Source organism: Vicia villosa, linkage group LG3 (assembly GCF_029867415.1).
Source record: "Vicia villosa cultivar HV-30 ecotype Madison, WI linkage group LG3, Vvil1.0, whole genome shotgun sequence".
NCBI classification, from domain to species: domain Eukaryota; kingdom Viridiplantae; phylum Streptophyta; class Magnoliopsida; order Fabales; family Fabaceae; genus Vicia; species Vicia villosa.
The window spans coordinates 18,474,700-18,496,345 of record NC_081182.1 but is presented as its reverse complement, the minus strand read 5'-3'; the positions used below and the strand labels follow the sequence as shown (position 1 = coordinate 18,496,345).

The following is a 21,646-nucleotide window of genomic DNA, read 5'->3' as shown; positions in this document are numbered from 1 at the left end:
GACGTTACCAAAAAGTATGCACGTTGGTCTTTATCGTTTGGAACGTTAAATATATTCCAACGTGGCTGCTAGGTGTCATGGGTAGGGTAATAATATTGATGACCTGTCATTTTCACTAGCAAATAGAGTACCCTCAATATCCATGTTCCATTTTTCGTTCAGCAAGGTTAGAAGTTTTCTGAAGAGAAGTGTCGAAGACGAAGACTTGTGCGAAGACGAAGAGGAGTGTGCGAAGACGAAGAAGACGACTTATCATCACATTGGGAAGTAATATACGAAGGTCAGATTTCTTATTTCTTCAATCTCTTCTTCTTGTTTATAGGTTAGGGTTTATGTATCGTATGAAAATTAGGGTTTTTTTCCCCTTTTAAATTTTTCCTGTTTTACTGGATTTTCTGGTTTAAGTTTTGTTAGAAATCAAGCTAAAACTACGTATTTTCATCTATTAGGTTGAAATGGATGAAATTTTGACCTTTAATGTGCACCATAGTGGTAGCTTTCTGGACTCAGAAAAAACGGTTTATGAGGGGGGCATGTGTGATAAACTAGTAGTAGATGCTGATAGGTGGTCTTACTTTGAATTGTTGGGTCTTTTGAAAGAGTTTGGTTATAGTGGAGTTTGTAGCATATACTACAATGACCCAACATTTGGGATGAGGCTTCTCATAGATGATAAGGGTGCCTTGGATATAGCTGACCTCTTTAGGGTACATCTTAAAGTGGATATTTACATAGAACACCCCTTATCCCAACCAGAATTTGTTGATAGTCCTAATGTTGTTGAAGAAGCCACTGTTGAAGAACCTTTGAATGGGGTTGATACAGAAAACTATGATACAATTCAGGATATTGTTAATGAAGTACTTAATGAGGGTGAGGGTGGGGGAGGGGTGAGTGCAGGTCAAGGAAACATGGACAATGAGGGTGATGGTGAGGCTGATGGAGGGGTGAGTGCAGGTCAAGGAAACATGGACAATGAGGGTGTTGAGGTCCTAAATGCAAATGAAGAAGTCCTGAACAATCTGATTGATGAGGTTATGATTGCAAGTGAGGAATTGTTGAATAATGAGGAGACTGAAACAGATAATGCAGGTGTGAATGCTAGTGAGGATGACTCTGATGATAGTGAGGATGAGACATATAATTGTGATAGTGCTATGGAGGTTGATTTTAGTGACTCTGATGCTAGTATGTGTAACACTCCATTTATTTTCATAATTTAATTTAATTAATTTAATTGAATTATGGGAATTATTTGGAATTATGGAAGATTATGAGGAATTAAACAATTGGGCTTGAGTTGTGGTTAGTAAGAAAGGGGGGTGCATTGGTAGGCCCTATTACTAATTAAAACAATTTTATTTCAATTTCAATAAAATAGAAGGAGTGGTAGAATAGAGAAGGTTACAGCATTTTGGGAAAAGAAGTCTGAACGTGAAAAGAGAAGAGGAACGGAGAAGTGCGACCGAGGAAGAACGAAGAATCAACCTTCAGGTAAGGGGGACTCTTCCGTTTATCTTCTATTATGGGGTTATAGATAGTATGATAGAATTGATCGTGTTATTCGTATCAATTGGGTTGTGCTTAGGTTGTAGAAATGTTAGGTTTTGGGAGGATTGATGCATAATGATTATATTGATTCATGTATTGGTGGTAATTGGATGGTTGAATGTATTATAAATGTGTTATAATATGTGTTATTTCACTGTATGCGAAATCTGGTTGGAATGAGATCTGTTTGGTAGTGATTCGGTGAAAGAGGGACGAAATCGCAGGCTATTTTCTGCTATTCGGAGCGCTGGGATTCGCCAGTTCGCGCCGCGTCCAGGAGTTGGCGCCGCGAACTGCGTGGCAGAAGGCCAGGAAGTTTTGTTGTGCTCAGTACGCGCCGCGAGGGTATGGCCGCGCCGCGAAGGCGTAGTTTTTATTCGTTCCGCGCCGCGAAACCTTGTTTGCGCCGCGAAGGCGTTGTTCCGATTCGTTCCGCGCCGCGAATGTGTGTGGCGCCGCGTGCTGTTAGTTGTTGCGATAGACCGTTTTGAAAAGTTTAAAAATGTGTAACTTTTAAACCGTAAGCCGGATTTTGGTGCCGTTTCGAGCACAGTGAAGCTAATCAAATAATTTATACAATCAAATGGTGTTTTGAGCTGTGGCTTGAATTATTTTTAAAACACTCGATCTTATTTGTTGTGGTGGGATATGCTTATAGGTACACTAACGAATGTCTTACCTGTATGATGATGTGGTTATAACTGGTGTTTTATTATACATGTATTGTTGGTATGAAATATGTGTTTTATTGATGATTATGACATTGATCGATGTATGTGGGTGATGAGCATGTTATGGTTGATGCATGCATTCATAATCATTTGGTGGCTGGTCCTTGACGATGGTGGATCAGTGGTAGCTAATTCCCATTGTGTGGAATTAGTGAGTGGGTGTTACCGTATCCTTGACGATGGTGGGTCGGTGAGTTGGGTTATCCCAGATTTTGGTACCACATGCATGTAGTTGCATTGCATTAGTCTGTTTTGATATTATAACATGAATGGAAGATTGTCCAATGTTATAATATGTGTTATTTGATTGTTTACTTGCTGATGGTATGGTTTGAATCTGATCATAACTGTAATTGGGTGAATGGCATGTGAAATGATATTTTATTATCTATATCTTATAACATTAGTTAAATGTGAATGAGACTCACCCTTACTGTTGTTATTTTTCAAATTAAGGAGTAGCTCTCGTACTTGGTGAGGATTAGCTCGTCAAGTAGTTCGTTAGAGTCAGTTGGGTCCGTGTCATGCTCTGGTCGTGTAACACTGGGGGCGTCGTTTAGAGTTACTTGTTAAACTTTTGTTTTGGATGGATTTTATGTTAACGCCTTAAGTCTGTGACTTGGCTGTTTGTTATTCAGATGTTAAAGATAATTCCGCTGTGTTAAACATGATGATCTGAATAAATTTGGTTGACGTTCTCTTTTATGGCATGACATGAGTATTATTGTTTAATTATTTGGAAGTTGTAATGCCCTTTCTTCATGTTTACTCTGATTATTATTTATTATTTATGCGGGGTATTAGAAGGGTGTTACAATAGTGGTATCAGAGCATTGTCGGTCGTTTGAGTCAGAGTCTTAGTGTCGGTTAATCCCTCGTATGCGATTAGTGTAAGGTTGACACTGTCGATACTTCTTGTTCTAATAGATATTGTTTGATATTTAGCAGAACAATGGCTGGAAGAGGAGGAAGAAACGATGATGCTATCGCTGAGGCTCTGGGCATGATTGCTGGTGTGCTGGGAGGGAATGCCAATGGAGCTGGAATTGGTGCTGACAGGCAGCTGAATAGTTTTCAGAGGAACAACCCTCCGTTGTTCAAAGGCACTCACGATCCCGAAGGCGCCCAGAAGTGGCTGAAAGAGATCGAAAGGATCTTCCGGGTGATTGATTGTGACGAAAATCTGAAGGTGAGATATGGGACTCACATGCTGTCCGAAGAAGCTGATGATTGGTGGATGGCTAGTAGGGACGAACTGCAAGCTGCAGGTGTTGCAATCACTTGGGCTGTGTTCAAGAGAGAATTCTTACGGAGGTACTTTCCTGAGGATGTTAGAGGCAGGAAAGAGATTGAATTTTTGGAGCTGACACAAGGTAACATGACTGTGCCAGAGTATGCGTCCAAGTTTGTGGAGCTAGCAAAGTATTATGTCCACTACAATAATGATGAGGCCAGTGAATTCTCGAAGTGTGTTAAGTTTGAGAATGGTCTCCGCGATGAGATTAAACAGGGTATCAGATACCAGAGGATTCGCAGGTTTGTCGATTTGGTTGACTGCAGCCGAATCTTTGAAGAGGACAATATTAAACTGAAGTCGTCGCACTCTCGCGAGTTAGTCGACAGGAAAGGGAAAAAGCATATGGATCGTGGTAAGCCTTATGGTAAGGGTAACCAGAAAGCTGGAGGGTGGAAGAAGCCTAGTGGGGGAGACTCTAGTGCCCCTATTAAGTGCTTCAAGTGTGGAGAACCTGGACATCGCATTCACGAATGCAAAAGTGAGGAAAAGAAGTGCTATAGATGTGGAAAGGCAGGTCACATTGCTATTGAGTGCAAAGGGAACACTGTAACTTGTTTCAACTGCGGGGAAGAAGGTCATATCAGTCCTAAGTGTCCTAAGCCGAGGAAGAATCAAGCTGGTGGTAAGGTGTTCGCCTTATCTGGTTCAGAGACTACTCCAGATGATCGGTTGATTAAAGGTACGTGTTTTATCCATGGCACTCCTTTAATTGCAATAATAGATACTGGGGCAACTCACTCGTTTATTTCATTGGATTGTGCTAAACGACTGAATTTGGAAATATCTGAGATTAATGGAAGTATGGTCATTGACACTCCTGCGTCGGGTTCAGTGACTACTTCGTTCGCTTGTTTGAACTGTCCAATTGATATTTTTGGTAGAGAATTCGGAATGGACTTAGTGTGCCTTCCGTTGGAACAACTTGATGTTATCTTGGGTATGAATTGGTTGCAATTTAACCGGGTTCATATCAATTGTTTCACGAAGACGGTTATTTTTCCTGAAGATGTCAGTGTTGAGGACTTAGAGTTGACGGCTAGACAAGTGGATAAAGCAATGAAGGACGGAGCTGCCGTGTTTATGTTGATTGCATCCATGGAAGTGAAAAAGAAAGCGGTGAGTAGTGACTTACCGGTAGTATGTGAATTTCCAGAAGTCTTTCCAGAAGATGTAAGAGAATTACCGCCAGAGAGGGAAGTAGAATTTGCTATTGAACTAATTCCTGGGACTAATCATGTGTCGATGGCACCTTATCGTATGTCGGCATCGGAATTGAATGAGTTGAAGAATCAATTGGAAGATTTACTTGAGAAGAAATTTATTCGTCCTAGTGTCTCACCGTGGGGTGCACCGGTGTTACTAGTGAAGAAGAAAGAAGGTTCAATGAGGTTGTGTGTGGATTACAGACAACTCAACAAGGTTACTATCAAGAATCGGTATCCCTTGCCGAGGATTGATGACTTGATGGATCAACTAGTTGGAGCATGTGTGTTCAGCAAAATTGACTTGAGGTCGGGATATCATCAGATTCGGGTGAAGACGGACGATATTCAGAAAACGGCATTTAGAACGAGGTATGGTCATTACGAATATACAGTGATGCCATTTGGAGTAACCAATGCGCCGGGGGTTTTCAAGGAGTATATGAATATGATCTTCCATCCTTTTCTGGATCAGTTCGTAGTAGTATTTATTGATGATATTTTAATATATTCTAAGAATGAAAAAGAGCATACGGATCATCTTAGAGTGGTATTGGAACTATTGAAGGAAAAGAAACTTTATGCAAAACTGTCGAAGTGTGAGTTCTGGTTAAACGAAGTGAGCTTTCTTGGGCATGTAATTTCTAAGGATGGTATTGCCGTTGACCCAACGAAAGTAGAAGCAGTGTCTCAGTGGGAAGCTCCGAGGTAAGTTTCCGAAATCCGTAGTTTCCTTGGTCTGGCGGGTTACTATAGAAAGTTCATTGAGGGTTTTTCAAAGTTAGCATTACCGTTAACTAAGTTGACTAGGAAGGGTCAAGCGTTTGTTTGGGATTCAAAATGTGAAGAAGGATTCCAAGAGTTGAAGAAGAGGTTGACTAGTGCGCCGATCTTGATTTTGCCGAATCCGGCGGAATCTTTTGTTGTCTATTGTGATGCTTCGTTGTCAGGATTAGGAGGTGTACTGATGCAGAATCAACAGGTAGTCGCTTATGCGTCGAGACAACTCAAGGTGCATGAGAGAAACTATCCGACTCATGACTTAGAGTTGGCAGCAGTGGTATTTGTGTTGAAGTTGTGGAGGCATTACCTATATGGTTCAAGGTTTGAAGTATTTAGTGATCACAAGAGTTTGAAGTACCTCTTTGACCAAAAAGAGTTGAATATGAGACAAAGAAGATGGTTAGAATTTCTCAAGGATTATGATTTTGAACTAAATTATCATCCGGGTAAAGCAAATGTTGTTGCCGATGCATTGAGTAGGAAGTCCTTGCATATGTCTATGCTTATGGTGAGAGAATTGGATTTAATTGAGCAATTTCGAGATTTGAGTTTAGTATGTGAAGACACTCCTACCAGTGTTAAATTGGGTATGCTGAAGCTGACTAGTAGTATTCTTGAGGAAATCCGAGAAGGTCAGAAGACTGATGTAGAGTTGGTTGATAAGTTGGCTTTGATTAATCAAGATAAAGGAGGTGAATTCAGAATCGACGAGAATGGTATAATGAGGTTTGGTAATCGTGTTTGTGTTCCTGATGTTGCCGAACTGAGGAAGAGTATTCTTGAAGAAGGACATCGTAGCGGATTGAGTATTCATCCTGGTGCTACCAAGATGTATCATGACTTAAAGAAGCTGTTTTGGTGGCCTGGAATGAAAAAGGAAATAGCTGAATTTGTCTATGCTTGTCTGACTTGCCAGAAGTCGAAGATTGAGCATCAGAAACCGTATGGAACTATGCAACCGTTATTTATTCCAGAATGGAAGTGGGATAGTATATCTATGGATTTTGTGTCAGGTTTGCCGAGGACGGTGAAGAATTGTGAAGCTATTTGGGTTATTGTAGACAGGTTGACAAAGTCTGCTCACTTTATACCAATGAGAATGGATTACCCAATGGAGAAGCTGGCTCAATTGTATATTGACAGGATAGTGAGTTTACATGGTATTCCTTCGAGTATCGTATCGGATAGAGATCCAAGGTTTACATCCAGATTCTGGGAAGGTTTGCAGAGTGCTTTGTGTACTAAGCTGAGATTGAGTTCTGCTTATCATCCGCAGACGGATGGACAGACGGAAAGAACTATTCAATCACTAGAAGATTTGTTGCGTGCTGGTGTGTTGGAAAGAGGCGGTGCTTGGGATAGTTATCTACCCTTGATCGAATTTACTTACAATAATAGTTTTCACTCGAGTATTGGTATGGCTCCGTTTGAAGCTTTGTATGGTCGGAGGTGTAGAACGCCTTTATGTTGGTATGAATCTGGCGAAAGTGTCGTGATTGGACCGGAAATTGTTCAGGAGACAACAGAAAGGATCAAGATGATTCAGGAGAAGATGAAGACTTCTCAGAGTCGTCAGAAGAGTTATCATGATAAAAGAAGGAGGACACTTGAATTTCAAGCAGGAGATCATGTGTTCTTGAGGGTGACCCCCACAACTGGTGTTGGTAGAGCACTGAAATCAAGGAAGTTGACTCCGCGATTCATTGGTCCGTTCCAGATTACGGAGAGGGTGGGAGAAGTGGCGTATCGTATTGCGTTGCCACCGACGCTTGCGAATCTGCATGATGTATTCCACGTATCACAGTTGAGGAAATACATTGCCGATCCATCTCATGTGATCCAAGCCGATGATGTACAGGTAAAGGACAATCTGACAGTTGAAACTTTGCCTATGAGGATTGAAGACCGAAGGCTGAAACAATTGCGTGGCAAGGAGATAGCACTGGTCAAAGTAGCTTGGGGAGGACCGGCAGGTGGGAATGTGACTTGGGAATTGGAGAGTCAGATGAAGGATTCCTATCCAGAGTTATTTGCCTAAGGTATGTTTTCGAGGACGAAAACTATTTAGTGGGGGAGAGTTGTAACACTCCATTTATTTTCATAATTTAATTTAATTAATTTAATTGAATTATGGGAATTATTTGGAATTATGGAAGATTATGAGGAATTAAACAATTGGGCTTGAGTTGTGGTTAGTAAGAAAGGGGGGTGCATTGGTAGGCCCTATTACTAATTAAAACAATTTTATTTCAATTTCAATAAAATAGAAGGAGTGGTAGAATAGAGAAGGTTACAGCATTTTGGGAAAAGAAGTCTGAACGTGAAAAGAGAAGAGGAACGGAGAAGTGCGACCGAGGAAGAACGAAGAATCAACCTTCAGGTAAGGGGGACTCTTCCGTTTATCTTCTATTATGGGGTTATAGATAGTATGATAGAATTGATCGTGTTATTCGTATCAATTGGGTTGTGCTTAGGTTGTAGAAATGTTAGGTTTTGGGAGGATTGATGCATAATGATTATATTGATTCATGTATTGGTGGTAATTGGATGGTTGAATGTATTATAAATGTGTTATAATATGTGTTATTTCACTGTATGCGAAATCTGGTTGGAATGAGATCTGTTTGGTAGTGATTCGGTGAAAGAGGGACGAAATCGCAGGCTGTTTTCTGCTATTCGGAGCGCTGGGATTCGCCAGTTCGCGCCGCGTCCAGGAGTTGGCGCCGCGAACTGCGTGGCAGAAGGCCAGGAAGTTTTGTTGTGCTCAGTACGCGCCGCGAGGGTATGGCCGCGCCGCGAAGGCGTAGTTTTTATTCGTTCCGCGCCGCGAAACCTTGTTTGCGCCGCGAAGGCGTTGTTCCGATTCGTTCCGCGCCGCGAATGTGTGTGGCGCCGCGTGCTGTTAGTTGTTGCGATAGACCGTTTTGAAAAGTTTAAAAATGTGTAACTTTTAAACCGTAAGCCGGATTTTGGTGCCGTTTCGAGCACAGTGAAGCTAATCAAATAATTTATACAATCAAATGGTGTTTTGAGCTGTGGCTTGAATTATTTTTAAAACACTCGATCTTATTTGTTGTGGTGGGATATGCTTATAGGTACACTAACGAATGTCTTACCTGTATGATGATGTGGTTATAACTGGTGTTTTATTATACATGTATTGTTGGTATGAAATATGTGTTTTATTGATGATTATGACATTGATCGATGTATGTGGGTGATGAGCATGTTATGGTTGATGCATGCATTCATAATCATTTGGTGGCTGGTCCTTGACGATGGTGGATCAGTGGTAGCTAATTCCCATTGTGTGGAATTAGTGAGTGGGTGTTACCGTATCCTTGACGATGGTGGGTCGGTGAGTTGGGTTATCCCAGATTTTGGTACCACATGCATGTAGTTGCATTGCATTAGTCTGTTTTGATATTATAACATGAATGGAAGATTGTCCAATGTTATAATATGTGTTATTTGATTGTTTACTTGCTGATGGTATGGTTTGAATCTGATCATAACTGTAATTGGGTGAATGGCATGTGAAATGATATTTTATTATCTATATCTTATAACATTAGTTAAATGTGAATGAGACTCACCCTTACTGTTGTTATTTTTCAGATTAAGGAGTAGCTCTCGTACTTGGTGAGGATTAGCTCGTCAAGTAGTTCGTTAGAGTCAGTTGGGTCCGTGTCATGCTCTGGTCGTGTAACACTGGGGGCGTCGTTTAGAGTTACTTGTTAAACTTTTGTTTTGGATGGATTTTATGTTAACGCCTTAAGTCTGTGACTTGGCTGTTTGTTATTCAGATGTTAAAGATAATTCCGCTGTGTTAAACATGATGATCTGAATAAATTTGGTTGACGTTCTCTTTTATGGCATGACATGAGTATTATTGTTTAATTATTTGGAAGTTGTAATGCCCTTTCTTCATGTTTACTCTGATTATTATTTATTATTTATGCGGGGTATTAGAAGGGTGTTACAGTATGGATTATTCTGATGAGGATCTTGCCAATCTTATGGAAGGAGCAACAAACAAAAATAAGAAGCCTATGGAAGGAGTTAATGGTGGTGATGACAAAGAGTTGAAAAATGATAGTGAGGAATTAGATAGTGGGTGTGATAGTGATTCTAAGGAGTCTGATTGTGAGGATAGTGGTAACATAAGAAAGAAAAAGTATCCTACTTTCAAGTTATTAAAAGACATGTCTCAATATAAATGGGAATTGGGAACTTTTTTAACTCAAAAAATGATTTTAAAGAAGCTATTAGAACCTATTCTGTTCAAACTGGTAGAGCTCTTAAGTTTGTAAAAAATGACAAGCTGAGAGTGAAGGTTGAATGTAAAGAAGGCTGCAAATGGGAGGCTTATTGTGGGAAGTTGCCTAATGAGGAGACTTGGCAAATTAGAAAACTTGTTGATACACACACTTGTTCTAGAGAATTCAATGTACCACTGATGTCTACTAAATGGCTTAGCACAAGGTTACAAAATTCATTGAAATCTAATCCTAAGTTGAAAGTTAAAGACATTAATGAAAAGGCTATAAAGAAATGGAATGTGGGGGTTTGTAAGACAAAGGCAATTAGGGCCAGAAGTTTAGCTAGGGATATGGTTGATGGTTCATTTATAGGAGATTACACAAGGTTATATGATTACTGTCATGAGATACTAAGGACAAATCCTGGTTCTACTGTCAAGCTAAGTGTCACACCAGTTCAAGAGGGTGCTGAAGATACAAGGCCTTTTTTCAAGAGGTTATATGTATGCTATGCTGCTTGTAAGCAAAGTTTCAAGCTGTGTAGGCCTATTATTGTTCTTGATGGCTGCTTTCTAAAAGGATTATGTGGAGGTCAGATCTTAGCAGCTATTGGGACTGATCCAAATGATCAGATGTTACCTATTGCATTTGCTGTTGTAGAAGGGGAAACAAAGGACAGTTGGTTATGGTTCTTGCAACTACTCATTGATGACCTAGGTGGCAGAGAAGAATGTAGAACCTACACATTCATTTCTGACCAGCAAAAGGTACCATTCTATAATTGATCTATTTTTTTAATTTGTATTCACATTTATGAGGTTATATCTATGTTGTTCTTTATGTTACAGGGTCTACTTCCTGCCATGGATGAGTTGCTTCCAAATGTGGAACAAAGGTTCTGTGTTAGGCACTTATACAACAACTTTAGAAAAAAGTTCCCAGGAAAAATGTTGAAGGAGATAATCTGGAGAGCAGCTAGGGCAACTTACCCACAAGCATGGGAAAAGGAGATGAGAGGTATGAGGCAGATAAATGAAGAGGCATACAAGCATATGATGCAGACTCCACCTAGATTTTGGAGTAAGTCTTATTTTAGGACTACTTCAAATTCTGATACTGTGTTGAACAATATGTCTGAAGCCTTCAACAGTGTCATTGTGGAATCTAGAGGTAAGCCAGTTGTGACAATGCTAGAAGAAATTAGGGGCTACATAATGGAGAAATGGGCAACAAATAGGGTGAAATTTCCAAACTTAAGTGATGAAGATGTATTGCCAAACATAAAGAAAAAAGTGGAGAGAACAAGTTTCTACACAAATTCATGGATTGTTAGGTATCTTTTGTTATTCATTGATTCCCTAACAAGTTCTAATTATGTATATTCTGTTGTATTGTTCTGTTATTCATTTTCTGTTGTATTTTGTGTACATAGGATGTCAGCTGAATACATTTATGAGGTTAGGCACATTGGGAACCCAGGTGACATTTTTTCTGTCAACCTAAAGGAATACAACTGCATGTGTAGAAAGTGGCAACTAACAGGGCTTCCTTGTGTGCATGCTATTGCTGCATTGAAGAGCAGAGGTTTACATATTGAAGACTTCATTTCTGACATTTATAAAAAGGCTAGGTATATGTCTGTTCATGATCCTATAATTTATCCAGTAAATGGAACAAATTTATGGGTCAGAATAGAGTTCCCAGATGTCCAGCCACCAAAGTACAAGAAAATGCCTGGAAGGCCTAAGAAGAGGAGGAATCGTGAGGCTGGTGAAATTGATGGGACAGATAGAAAAATGAGGAAGACAAGTATGATAATGAGGTGCACAAGGTGTAGGCAAATTGGGCATAACAAATCCACCTGCAAGATGACTCAACCACCACAAACATCACAACCAACACAAGGGTCTCAACCAAGACAAGCTTCAAGGACACAAGGATCACAACCAACACAAGGGTCTCAACCAAGACAAGCTTCAAGGACACAAGGATCTCAGCCAACACAAGGATCTCAATCAAGACAAACTTCAATGACACAAGGATCTCAACCAATCCAAGCTTCAAGGGCACCACCTACACTAGGGACTCATAAAAAGATGCCAACAGCTAGGCCACACAAGATACCATTTAGGAAACCAGCACATGTGGGTCCAACAACAAGGCTTAGTGCATCTCAAAATGCAGTTGGTCCTACCACTAGGAGGACCACTCCTACAAAAAGAAACAATACTAAGAAGGGCATTTAGTTTGTTAGGGTCTGTTAACTATATTTTGGGTTGAATTAATGTAATGTTTGACTAGTATATTTTGGTTCTGTCTAGTATACTTTGAACATATTTTGGGTTGTTCTATTTTGAACATATTTGAGATGCACCTATTTTGGGTTGTTTAAATGTCATGTTCTAACATATTGTGTTCTAATATATTTTGGGTTGTTCTGTTTTGAACATCTTTTAGATGCACATATTTTGGATAGTTTTAATGTCATGTTCTAATGAACATATTTCCTTGTACTTCTGTTTTGAGTACCTCATAAACATCTTGCAAATGACTTGAGTCTAATAACATATTGCAAAATACATGTCTCAAAATACATTTCAAAACACTAATAACATTACAATTATTTCTAGCAAGATACTATGTTTACAAGCAACACATCTTGCAAACTACATGTCTCAAAACAATTCAAGACAAAACAGTTCCAAAATACATTAGAACACATAACTAGACCATCTTAATTACAAGAACTAAAAACATGAAACAGACAAAACAATTCCAAATGCTCTTCCATTTCTTTGTCTTCTCAATTAGCTCCCCCAATTCCAATGTTTTCAACTTCAAATCTTCTGTCTCTTTCCTGACAGCATCCATCTCTTGGCTCAGCACCTGAATCTTCCATTCATGCTTCATCAAGGTGTCTTCCTTCTCATCTCTACATTCTTCATGGAACCATTCGAAAAAACCACACCCAGAACTGGAATGCCCCTATGAAGATATTGGGAACGATGGTTATGGTTACAGAAAAAAAGACACTTCAGAACAATAATAGAACTCGTAGTACCTTAAAATGCTTGCATCCCCAGAATAGCTTTCCATAGTTGTTAACGGTTTTCGCCCTACGCAGTATTGCTTCGTCTCCACACGCGCATAGAAGCTTCGCAAACCCTGTGTAAACTTGCGAATCAATCACATTTCTGGATGTTGAGGATGAAATGCGCCCAAAACTCATGCTTTCTTGTGCAATTTTGTAATCAATTTGTAACAGGATTGGGTTACAGGATTTTAGGTTAAAGGATTTGGGACTTTTTGAAAATTGCAGTAAGAACCCAAATTATAATAGAGATGATGAACAGTGATTGTTCCATCTCACGTGCCATGTCATCAAATGTTAACACCGTTTGAAGCATTTTAACGATAAAGACCAACGTGCATACTTTTTGGTAACGTCTGGGACCATTTTGAAACTTTTAAAAGATAAAGGACCAAATTAGACCCTAGTGTATAGGTAGAGGACCAATTTGAATATTAAGCCTAATTTTATTATTAAAATAATACAACTCTTAAATTTTATCAAACTTATCAAATCTCTCTCCATTATCTATTTTTTTTCACTTTCTCACTTCTTTCTTCCACAAAAGAAAATCTATTAATGATATATATCTTTTTATATACGAAAAATGATATTTATAATCGAAATATTTTTTAGTCAAAAATGATATACGGAAAAAGTTTATTCAAAAAATCTATTATTGATCTAAATATTTTTACGTACGAAAATTTAATATTGATCCAAATATTTTTGTAAAAGATATCTAAATAAAAATAATATTTGTATACGGAAAAAAACTATTATTTACGAAAAATAGTATTTATGATCCAAATATTTTTTATTCAAAAATGATATACGGAAAAAAATCTATTATTGATCTAAATATTTTTATATACAAAATTTACTATTGATCCAAATATTTTTGTAAATGATACTTAAACAAAAATGAAGTATGTATACGGAAAAAATCTATTATTGATTTAAATATTTTTATATACGAAAAATGTTATTTATGATCCAAATATTTTTTATTCAAAAATGGAATAGGCCAAAAAATATATTATTGATCTAAATATTTCTATATATGAAAATCTAATATTGATCCAAATATTTTTGTAAATGACACCTAAACAAAAATAATATTTGTATATGGAAAAAATTTATTATTCACGAAAAATGGTATTTATGATTCAAATATTTTTATTCAAAAATGGTATACGGGAAAATAATTTACTATTGATCTAAATATTTTTATATACGAAATTTACTATTGATCCAAATATTTTTGTAAAAGATACATAAACAAAAATGAGCTCTGTATACGGGAAAAAAATCTAGTATTGATCTAAATATTTTTATATACGAGAAATGGTCTTTATGATCAAATATTTTTTATCCAAAAATGGTATACGCGAAAAAATCTATTATTAATCTAAATATTTTTTTATACGAAAATTTAATATTGATCCAAATATTTTTGTAAATATACCTAAATAAAAATAATATTTGTATTATTATTTACGAAAAATATTATTTATGATTCAAATAATTTTTATTCAAAAATGGTATACGGGAAAAAACTCTACTATACAAAATTTACTATTGATCCAAATATTTTTGTAAATGATACCTAAACAAAAATGAAGTCTGTATACGGAAAAAAATTATTATTGATCTAAATATTTTTATATACGATAAATGATATTTATGATTAAATATTTTTAATCCAAAAATGGTATACGGGAACAAATCTATTATTGATCTAAATATTTTTATATACGAAATAATCAATTATTTATCTAATTTTTTTTAAACATTTTTATTTTAAATAAATAATGTATCCAAATTCGCGTAACCGACCAGAACCCGTGCGTATGCACGGATTTGTTACTAGTTAGGATAAATAATTAGTGAGTTCTTCTTTTTAGATATTTTTTTATAAATAACTTTTCAGCAAGAATTATGAGATAATGGGTGAGCCAAACTCCATCAATCATGGGTGTGTCATTAGTGTCCCTGTTTGAGTAAGTGAATGTGCAAACGTGTCTTTTTTACTACGGGAATATTTAGTTTATGGGACATATGCTTGGGTGATGAGTCGGATGTTTGGATATTGCACTCTCGAGTTAAGGATCAAACATTGATATATTTTTTTTTAAAATGGGTTAGGCTTGTATCGAGATTATGATTCTTGAAATTAACCGCAGCACAGTTATATCACTTTGTTCTTGCTAAAAATACCTTATGGTTAACCTTCCTAAAACTAGTCACGAGAGGTCACAAATATCGTGAAATATGCTTGTTATTAGTGTATTCGTGTTTTGTATCTTGCATCCCTTCTCTCTTGTTATGGCGTCCTTCATATAGCCCATGCTTCTAACCTTTTGGCCATTATTAACCGCCTATTCGTTTTCCACACTTAGATGCTTAAGATAACACTCATTGTTGCTACAGTTATCGCCAATCATGATCTATAACGGTTTCTTATTGAAATTCGTAACCCCTATGCGATCGAGACAATTTTTGAACCGTTACGTTGGACTGTCAATCTGAATATCCTGGGGCCTATACCAACATGGCTGCAGGACCTTCACGCTCGGGCTCTACCAGAGAAAGATGTCCACGTCCTACAAGACCGTGGCATACGGGTGTCAACCCGATTTTTTCGATTAAGGTCATTCATGCACTTTCAGATTCATCACCTCGGCTACTATAGGATTTCTGAAATGTACACACTTAAACATGAAAAGGGTGTGTTTTAAAGTTATCTTACTAACAATGTTCGGAAGTTATCTTCCAAATACACTCGAACATCTTTTTGTTGTTCATTTGACCTCACTCTAACAAATTCAAAATTCAAATAAGTCAACTTTTCATAGCCTAAACAAATACTCCCTCCGTCCCACAATGAGTGATTCAGCCCACCCTTTCACACAGATTTAAAAAAGTGGTTAAAAGTTAGAGAGAGAATAGTATTTTTACTATAATACCCTTATTATGTATTGAGAATGATGAAACTTTTATTAATTAGAGGGTAGAATTGAAAAAAAAAGTGTATTAGAAATTGAAATGGATCATTCATTTTAGGACATCATTCTATTCCAAATGAATCACTCATAATGGGACGGAGGGAGTAATACTGGCACCCTAGGCTCCCTATCAATATGCAACTGATGTTTTATTGTTGTAACATAGATGGTGATAAAATTGATTTAAAATATACTCTAACAAACTGTCTTAAGTTTTCTATTATTCCAAAAAGAGAAATAAGTTTTAAAAAAAATAAGTATGCAATTGCTCTAAAAGAATATGAAGCAATATGTTTATTGCAAAAGCATAAACAGAGACCATGTATCCAAGACAGTTTGGTTGAACTTCAGAACTCGGGAACTTGGTTGTAGTCAGCAGCAACCGCAACCACAACCACTAGAATTTTAGGGAAAAGCTACAATGACAACCATTAGCTGAACTTAGGAATGTTACTCACTAAACTCATGACAACGAGATGCATCAAAAACCAATTCAATAAGGGTTTGGGGAAAGTCAATACCATTAAAAGCTGTTAGTCCTACATTAGAGTTTAGAACAAACTATAGTTTTATGACCATAAACTTCATGTCTGCACCATCAAAATGATCAAATAGTAAAACAAGCAACAAGAAAAATAAATCCGCCTGCATAATTGAGTGTAAAACATGATAATGTTGCAACCGATCTCATCCAGTAGAAGGATTTTCAATTTTCATGGTTATTTTCGTCTTTAGAGATGAACTGTATTTCCAAGAACATAAACATTTTTGTTGATTGATTAAGACAGTGCTTGCTTTCATAAATTGTTAAGGGGCTGTATAACAGAATCAATGCAACAGTTTGAGAAAGGGAATAGTAGTATACATAAATTTTACAACAGTTACAAACAAACTAATCAAAGACAACACAAAGTAAGAAGAAAACAAAAACAGAAATCTTACAAGAGAAAGAGACTAATTCTTAGGAATGTTCTTGCCAACAATCTTGGCCGGAGCTATCCGCAAAAGATTTCCAGGCTTACCAGGCAGAGCACCTTTGATCATGATAACATTAAGCTCTTTATCAATTTTAACAATCTTAAGCTTTCTGATCTTGGTTTTGGTTCCACCCATCCTCCCAGGCATCTTTTTCCCCTTGTATACCCTACCAGGTGTAGTTCCGGCACCAATTGAACCCAGTTGTCTATGACTCTTGGAACCATGGCTCATTGGACCCCTCTTGAAGTTATGACGCTTGATACCACCTGTCAAAATTAATCCATTATTATTGTCCTTTATTATCATCAACTCAAGTTAGGAACAGTTATTAGAATTTAATCTTGAAAACATCAAATAATAACCTAGGAGACATTCAAAAGTAAGCAATGTTATTACAAACCTTGGAAACCCTTGCCAATGGTGGTGCCAGAGATATCAACAAGATCACCCTCTTTGAAAATTTCATCAAAGACAAGGCGCTGATTAGGTTCAAATCCATCGACAGTTGGAAGACGAAACTCCTGAAGATGGCGCATCGGAATGGCTCCAGCCTTTTCAAGATGACCCAATTCTGGTTTGGTCAATTTCCGGTCCCTAACCCTACGGTAACCGATTTGGACAGCGTTGTAACCGTCGGTGGCGTCGGTTTTGATCTGAGTGACAATGTTGCCTTCTCTGAAACCGACGATAGTGACGGGAACAACTTCTCCGTTAGTTTCGAAAAAACTCATCATTCCGAGTTTGGTACCCATGACTCCAACACCTGCCTCCATACTCATCACAACCACTCCTCTTTTTGGTCTTTCATGTTGTTGTTGTTGAAATTTGAGGAATTGAGAAGAGGGATTCTTAGAAATTGAAGTTGAAAATGAGAGTGAAGTGGAACGGGAGGAAATTGAGAACGAGGAGAATGCGGAAGAAATGGAAGCGAGCGACATGATGGATAGATGGATGCTCTAAGTGTCAACAGTTAGTTAAGTTGTTATGTGAGAGAGAACCATAGACAACACTGCTTGCTGATATGCTTTAAAAACGAGTCTTATCTTCTTTCTTTCTGCTATGGATTACGGATTTCATTTTACTCCTACTATTTCTTTTACAACCCGACCCGAATTCATTTCATTTTGGGCCTTTCCTCCACTCATAAAGACTGCCCAACACTTTTTTTTTTAAAAATTTATTCTTGCTTTTTAACATAGATTTTTTTTAATGTGTTTTTTAATTAGTGTTATATAATTTTGTTTGGGAACTAGAATGGTTGAAACAAATCATTGATGTAGTAGTGTGAGTTACTCTGGTGTGGTTCTAGTTGGTAGATCTGCAAGATTAGTATTTCAATGCTAAAGTCAGTTTTTAAGGTAAACGGGTTACTCGGCATACCAACCAGAAGGGAACTACTTAACCTTTCTCCTCAATGCCACATTGTTTTTTCACTCTACAACGCATTTGCACAACTAACAAGGGAGACGTAGTGGAAAAGAAATTCAAGCAAATAATCGAAGGTCAAAAGAAATTTAATCTGCTATTAGCTCAGACAAATGATATAATTTTCAAGTCAAACAGAGAAATCACAAGAGTTTCCAGCTAACCTACCAAGATATTGTATTCAAGACAGGAATATGCTTGTATCTTCCACGTCTTTCACGGTAGTTGAGGAACCTATAAAAAACAATATAATTTCAGGATTTTCATATTGATTACATTACTGAGTGTCCTGTCATAGACCCCCATAATCTTATACCTTTTTCTCAACCATCTAAACTTCAGAAAAGAGTCATGAGATTCATGGGATGAACAAAGCACACCCTACAAAACCTAAAAATAGTATACTAGACGGATGTTATTAGCTCACAAGTCATAAATAGATGGATAATCGACTTTTTCACCCTTCTATACAACAAAAAAGAAACAACCTCTTGATCCACTAATACCTTACATTTAAATAGGTTTTCTCTGAAGGAAACTTATATTGAAAAAGTTGCGAAGAGAAAACAACAACTTTAGAAGGGTCCTAACTATCCTAAATGAGAGGAAGAACTGAGCTCATACGAGTGGATGGAAGATAATAAAAAAAGACCGCACTCAAGAAGGACTAAGTAAGCTGAGGCTACAAAAAATGTAATCTTTATAGTGATGCCACCATCTATTATTGGAAGTAATGGAAAGGGTGTCATACCAAATAGCTGACAATAGATCAATAATCTTCTCCTGTTGGTAAACAAAATGGGATATTTTCCACCTTAAGTCCTAAATTAAGTTGTCATTCACACACACACCACAACCTATTTATATTGATCAGAGATACTAAAGAGTCTAAGAAACCTGACACAAAGAGGAGTGAACTCTACCCAAGGGCTCTTCCAAAAGAAGATAAGAAGGTTCGATTCTACTTTCTTACTAATGTTGTCCACAAACCAATCACAAGAATTCTCAACTTTAGAACCAATGAGGACGCATATTTCCACTAGGTAGACACATAACGAAAGCCATCATGCTTACCCCCTAAGAAGGAGGAAATAACATGAACATTATTTCTAGCAGATAAAATATCGACTCGAAGTCTAGATGATCCTGAAATAAGGTTCCATCTCCATCTAGCCAAGATAGCCAAGTTGACTAAGTGGAGATTCCGGACACCTAGACCCTTTTAATGCTTAGAGTTACAAACATCAGACCACTTAACTCAAAAGATCTTAAAATTACCTTTAACCATGTGCCCACAAAAACCTACTTTGGACCTTAAGAATCTTATTTCAAACCTTGACAAACATTTTCCGGAAAGATGAGAAGAAAACAGGGATAACATTTACAATATAGTTGAGTAAGATCACCCCAGGCTAACATACACATGTCTTTGCGAGTTCAGCCTTTTAGAAATCAGACTAACTAGAGGTTTCCACATAGATTTAAGTTGAGGATTTTCCTCCACCAGCAGTCCAAGATGCTTGAAGGGAACCATTTTTTTTCTTACAATGGAAAATTTCACTAGTTAAGTCCAAAAAAAAAACATGATCCACATTTACCCATATGAAGCTACTCTTTGCAAAATTAACACAAAGACCCAGAGGCAACTCAAAACCTCAAAAAATGATTTTAATCTTCCAAAGATTTTCTACTGAAGTATCCTTCAAGATAACTGTGTCATTTGCATATTGGAGATGAGAGATGCTCAAATTCGAGGAGTCGACTCTAAATTCAGAGAAAAGGTCATGATCCACAATCGTGGTAAACAAACCACTAAGGCTTTCAACCACCAACAGAAGAAGGAACAACGCTCTAGGAGATCATCTTGCTTCAACCCCTTTGTATGCTAATTTTTTTATTGGATAACTATTAACCAAAATCGCAAGATTTGATCATTAAAAAAATAAATTTACTCTTTTTTCTACTTCTTTTGAATCAATCACACACGTAACGTAATAAGGCATAACATATTTTTATATAGTTGTTTAGTCTAATTTTATTGTGATGCTATTTATCATATTTTTCCAAATTTTTTAAATTTGTTTTAAGCCTTTTTCATTTTCCGTTTTAGTTCAGTTCGGTTTCGGTTACAGTGATTCTAAAACTGTTTGTGTATAATGGTTTGATTCACTAACCAAACATAACAGTTTGGTTATTTTAACTTCGGTTCGATTCGGTTTGGCGGTTCAGTACTTTGATTTTTTTGAACAGCCCAACATGTAACACATGTCAGTTAATTATCATTGTTAGATCTTAAAAAGTGTTTGGAATTTATTTTAATCTTCTTTAAAATAACCCTTATAAGTGATTATGATGCATTAACAATATAAATTTGTTTTCATTGACCATGCACAAAAATTAAAATCTTTTTAAATTTATCAATAAACATTTATTTATGTGTCAAGATTAGATTAGATGACAATTTACAACCCTTAAACCCTTTTTTATTATAGAAAACAATTCAGTGTGTATTTAATTTATTGATAATAATAATGAATTTATTTTGTATGCATATTTAATTTAATTTTAGTTGCGTTGCTTATGTTATTTAACAAATTTCAAGTAAGAATATTATATTAAACTATTAAGTGCCATCCCTACTATAAGTATAGCTTATCTAATGTGCTGCAAATATCATAATTAATTTGTTATTCAAGTAAAATCAAATTAGACTAAATTAAATCACTTCCAATTCATATAATTTAATGTTTAAACTATGAGAATTAGAAGAGATTTAATTTAATCTAGTTTAATTTTACTTTGAATTATAAGTTAATTATGATATTTGCCGCACATTAAAGATAAGCTATACTCCCTCCATTCCTTATTATAAGCAAAATTCAACTTTTTAAATACATTTAATAATTAATATATCTAAGACTACAATTCATATAATTTAATGTTTAAACTATGAGAATTAGAAGAGATTTAATTTAATCTAGTTTAATTTTACTTGAATTATAAGTTAATTATGATATTTGCCGCACATTAAAGATAAGCTATACTCCCTCCATTCTTTATTATAAGCAAAATTCAATTTTTTAGATACATTTAATAATGGGTGCTGCTAACCAGTGCCCCCGGGGCACTGGATAAGAAGTAATAAATGATCTTTAATCACACTTTTATTTATTTGAAAAACACTTTTAATTAAATATATCTAATTATTAAGTCACTTAAATTAATTTATTCATTTATTGAAAGTAAATGACATTATGAGGCTAAATATTATAACTCAATTCAATATTAACTTTTCAAATGCACGTGATTTATTAGAAATAAAATTAAAAAAATAAAAAA

The 21,646-nt window shown here is 36.4% G+C and overlaps 1 protein-coding gene across 1 annotated transcript; it reads right to left on the bottom strand.

Moving 5' to 3' along the window:
* Positions 1-16,699: 16,699 nt before the first annotated feature.
* Positions 16,700-17,929, bottom strand: LOC131660502 (large ribosomal subunit protein uL3c). The gene is made up of 2 exons (XM_058929747.1): positions 17,283-17,929; positions 16,700-17,148 (listed from the first exon to the last, which is right to left on the bottom strand). The coding sequence occupies exons 1-2, from the start codon at positions 17,818-17,820 to the stop codon at positions 16,859-16,861; spliced, it is 828 nt and encodes a 275-aa protein (XP_058785730.1). The 5' UTR covers positions 17,821-17,929; the 3' UTR covers positions 16,700-16,858.
* Positions 17,930-21,646: the final 3,717 nt, after the last annotated feature.

Excerpts from the sequence above, each read along its gene's own strand:
- LOC131660502 (XM_058929747.1), bottom strand. The coding sequence starts at position 17,820 with ATGTCGCTCGCTTCCATTTCTTCCGCATTCTCCTCGTTCTCAATTTCC. Across the intron at positions 17,149-17,282 it reads CATTGGCAAGGGTTTCCAAG|GTGGTATCAAGCGTCATAAC; the intron begins GTTTGTAATAAC and ends TAATTTTGACAG.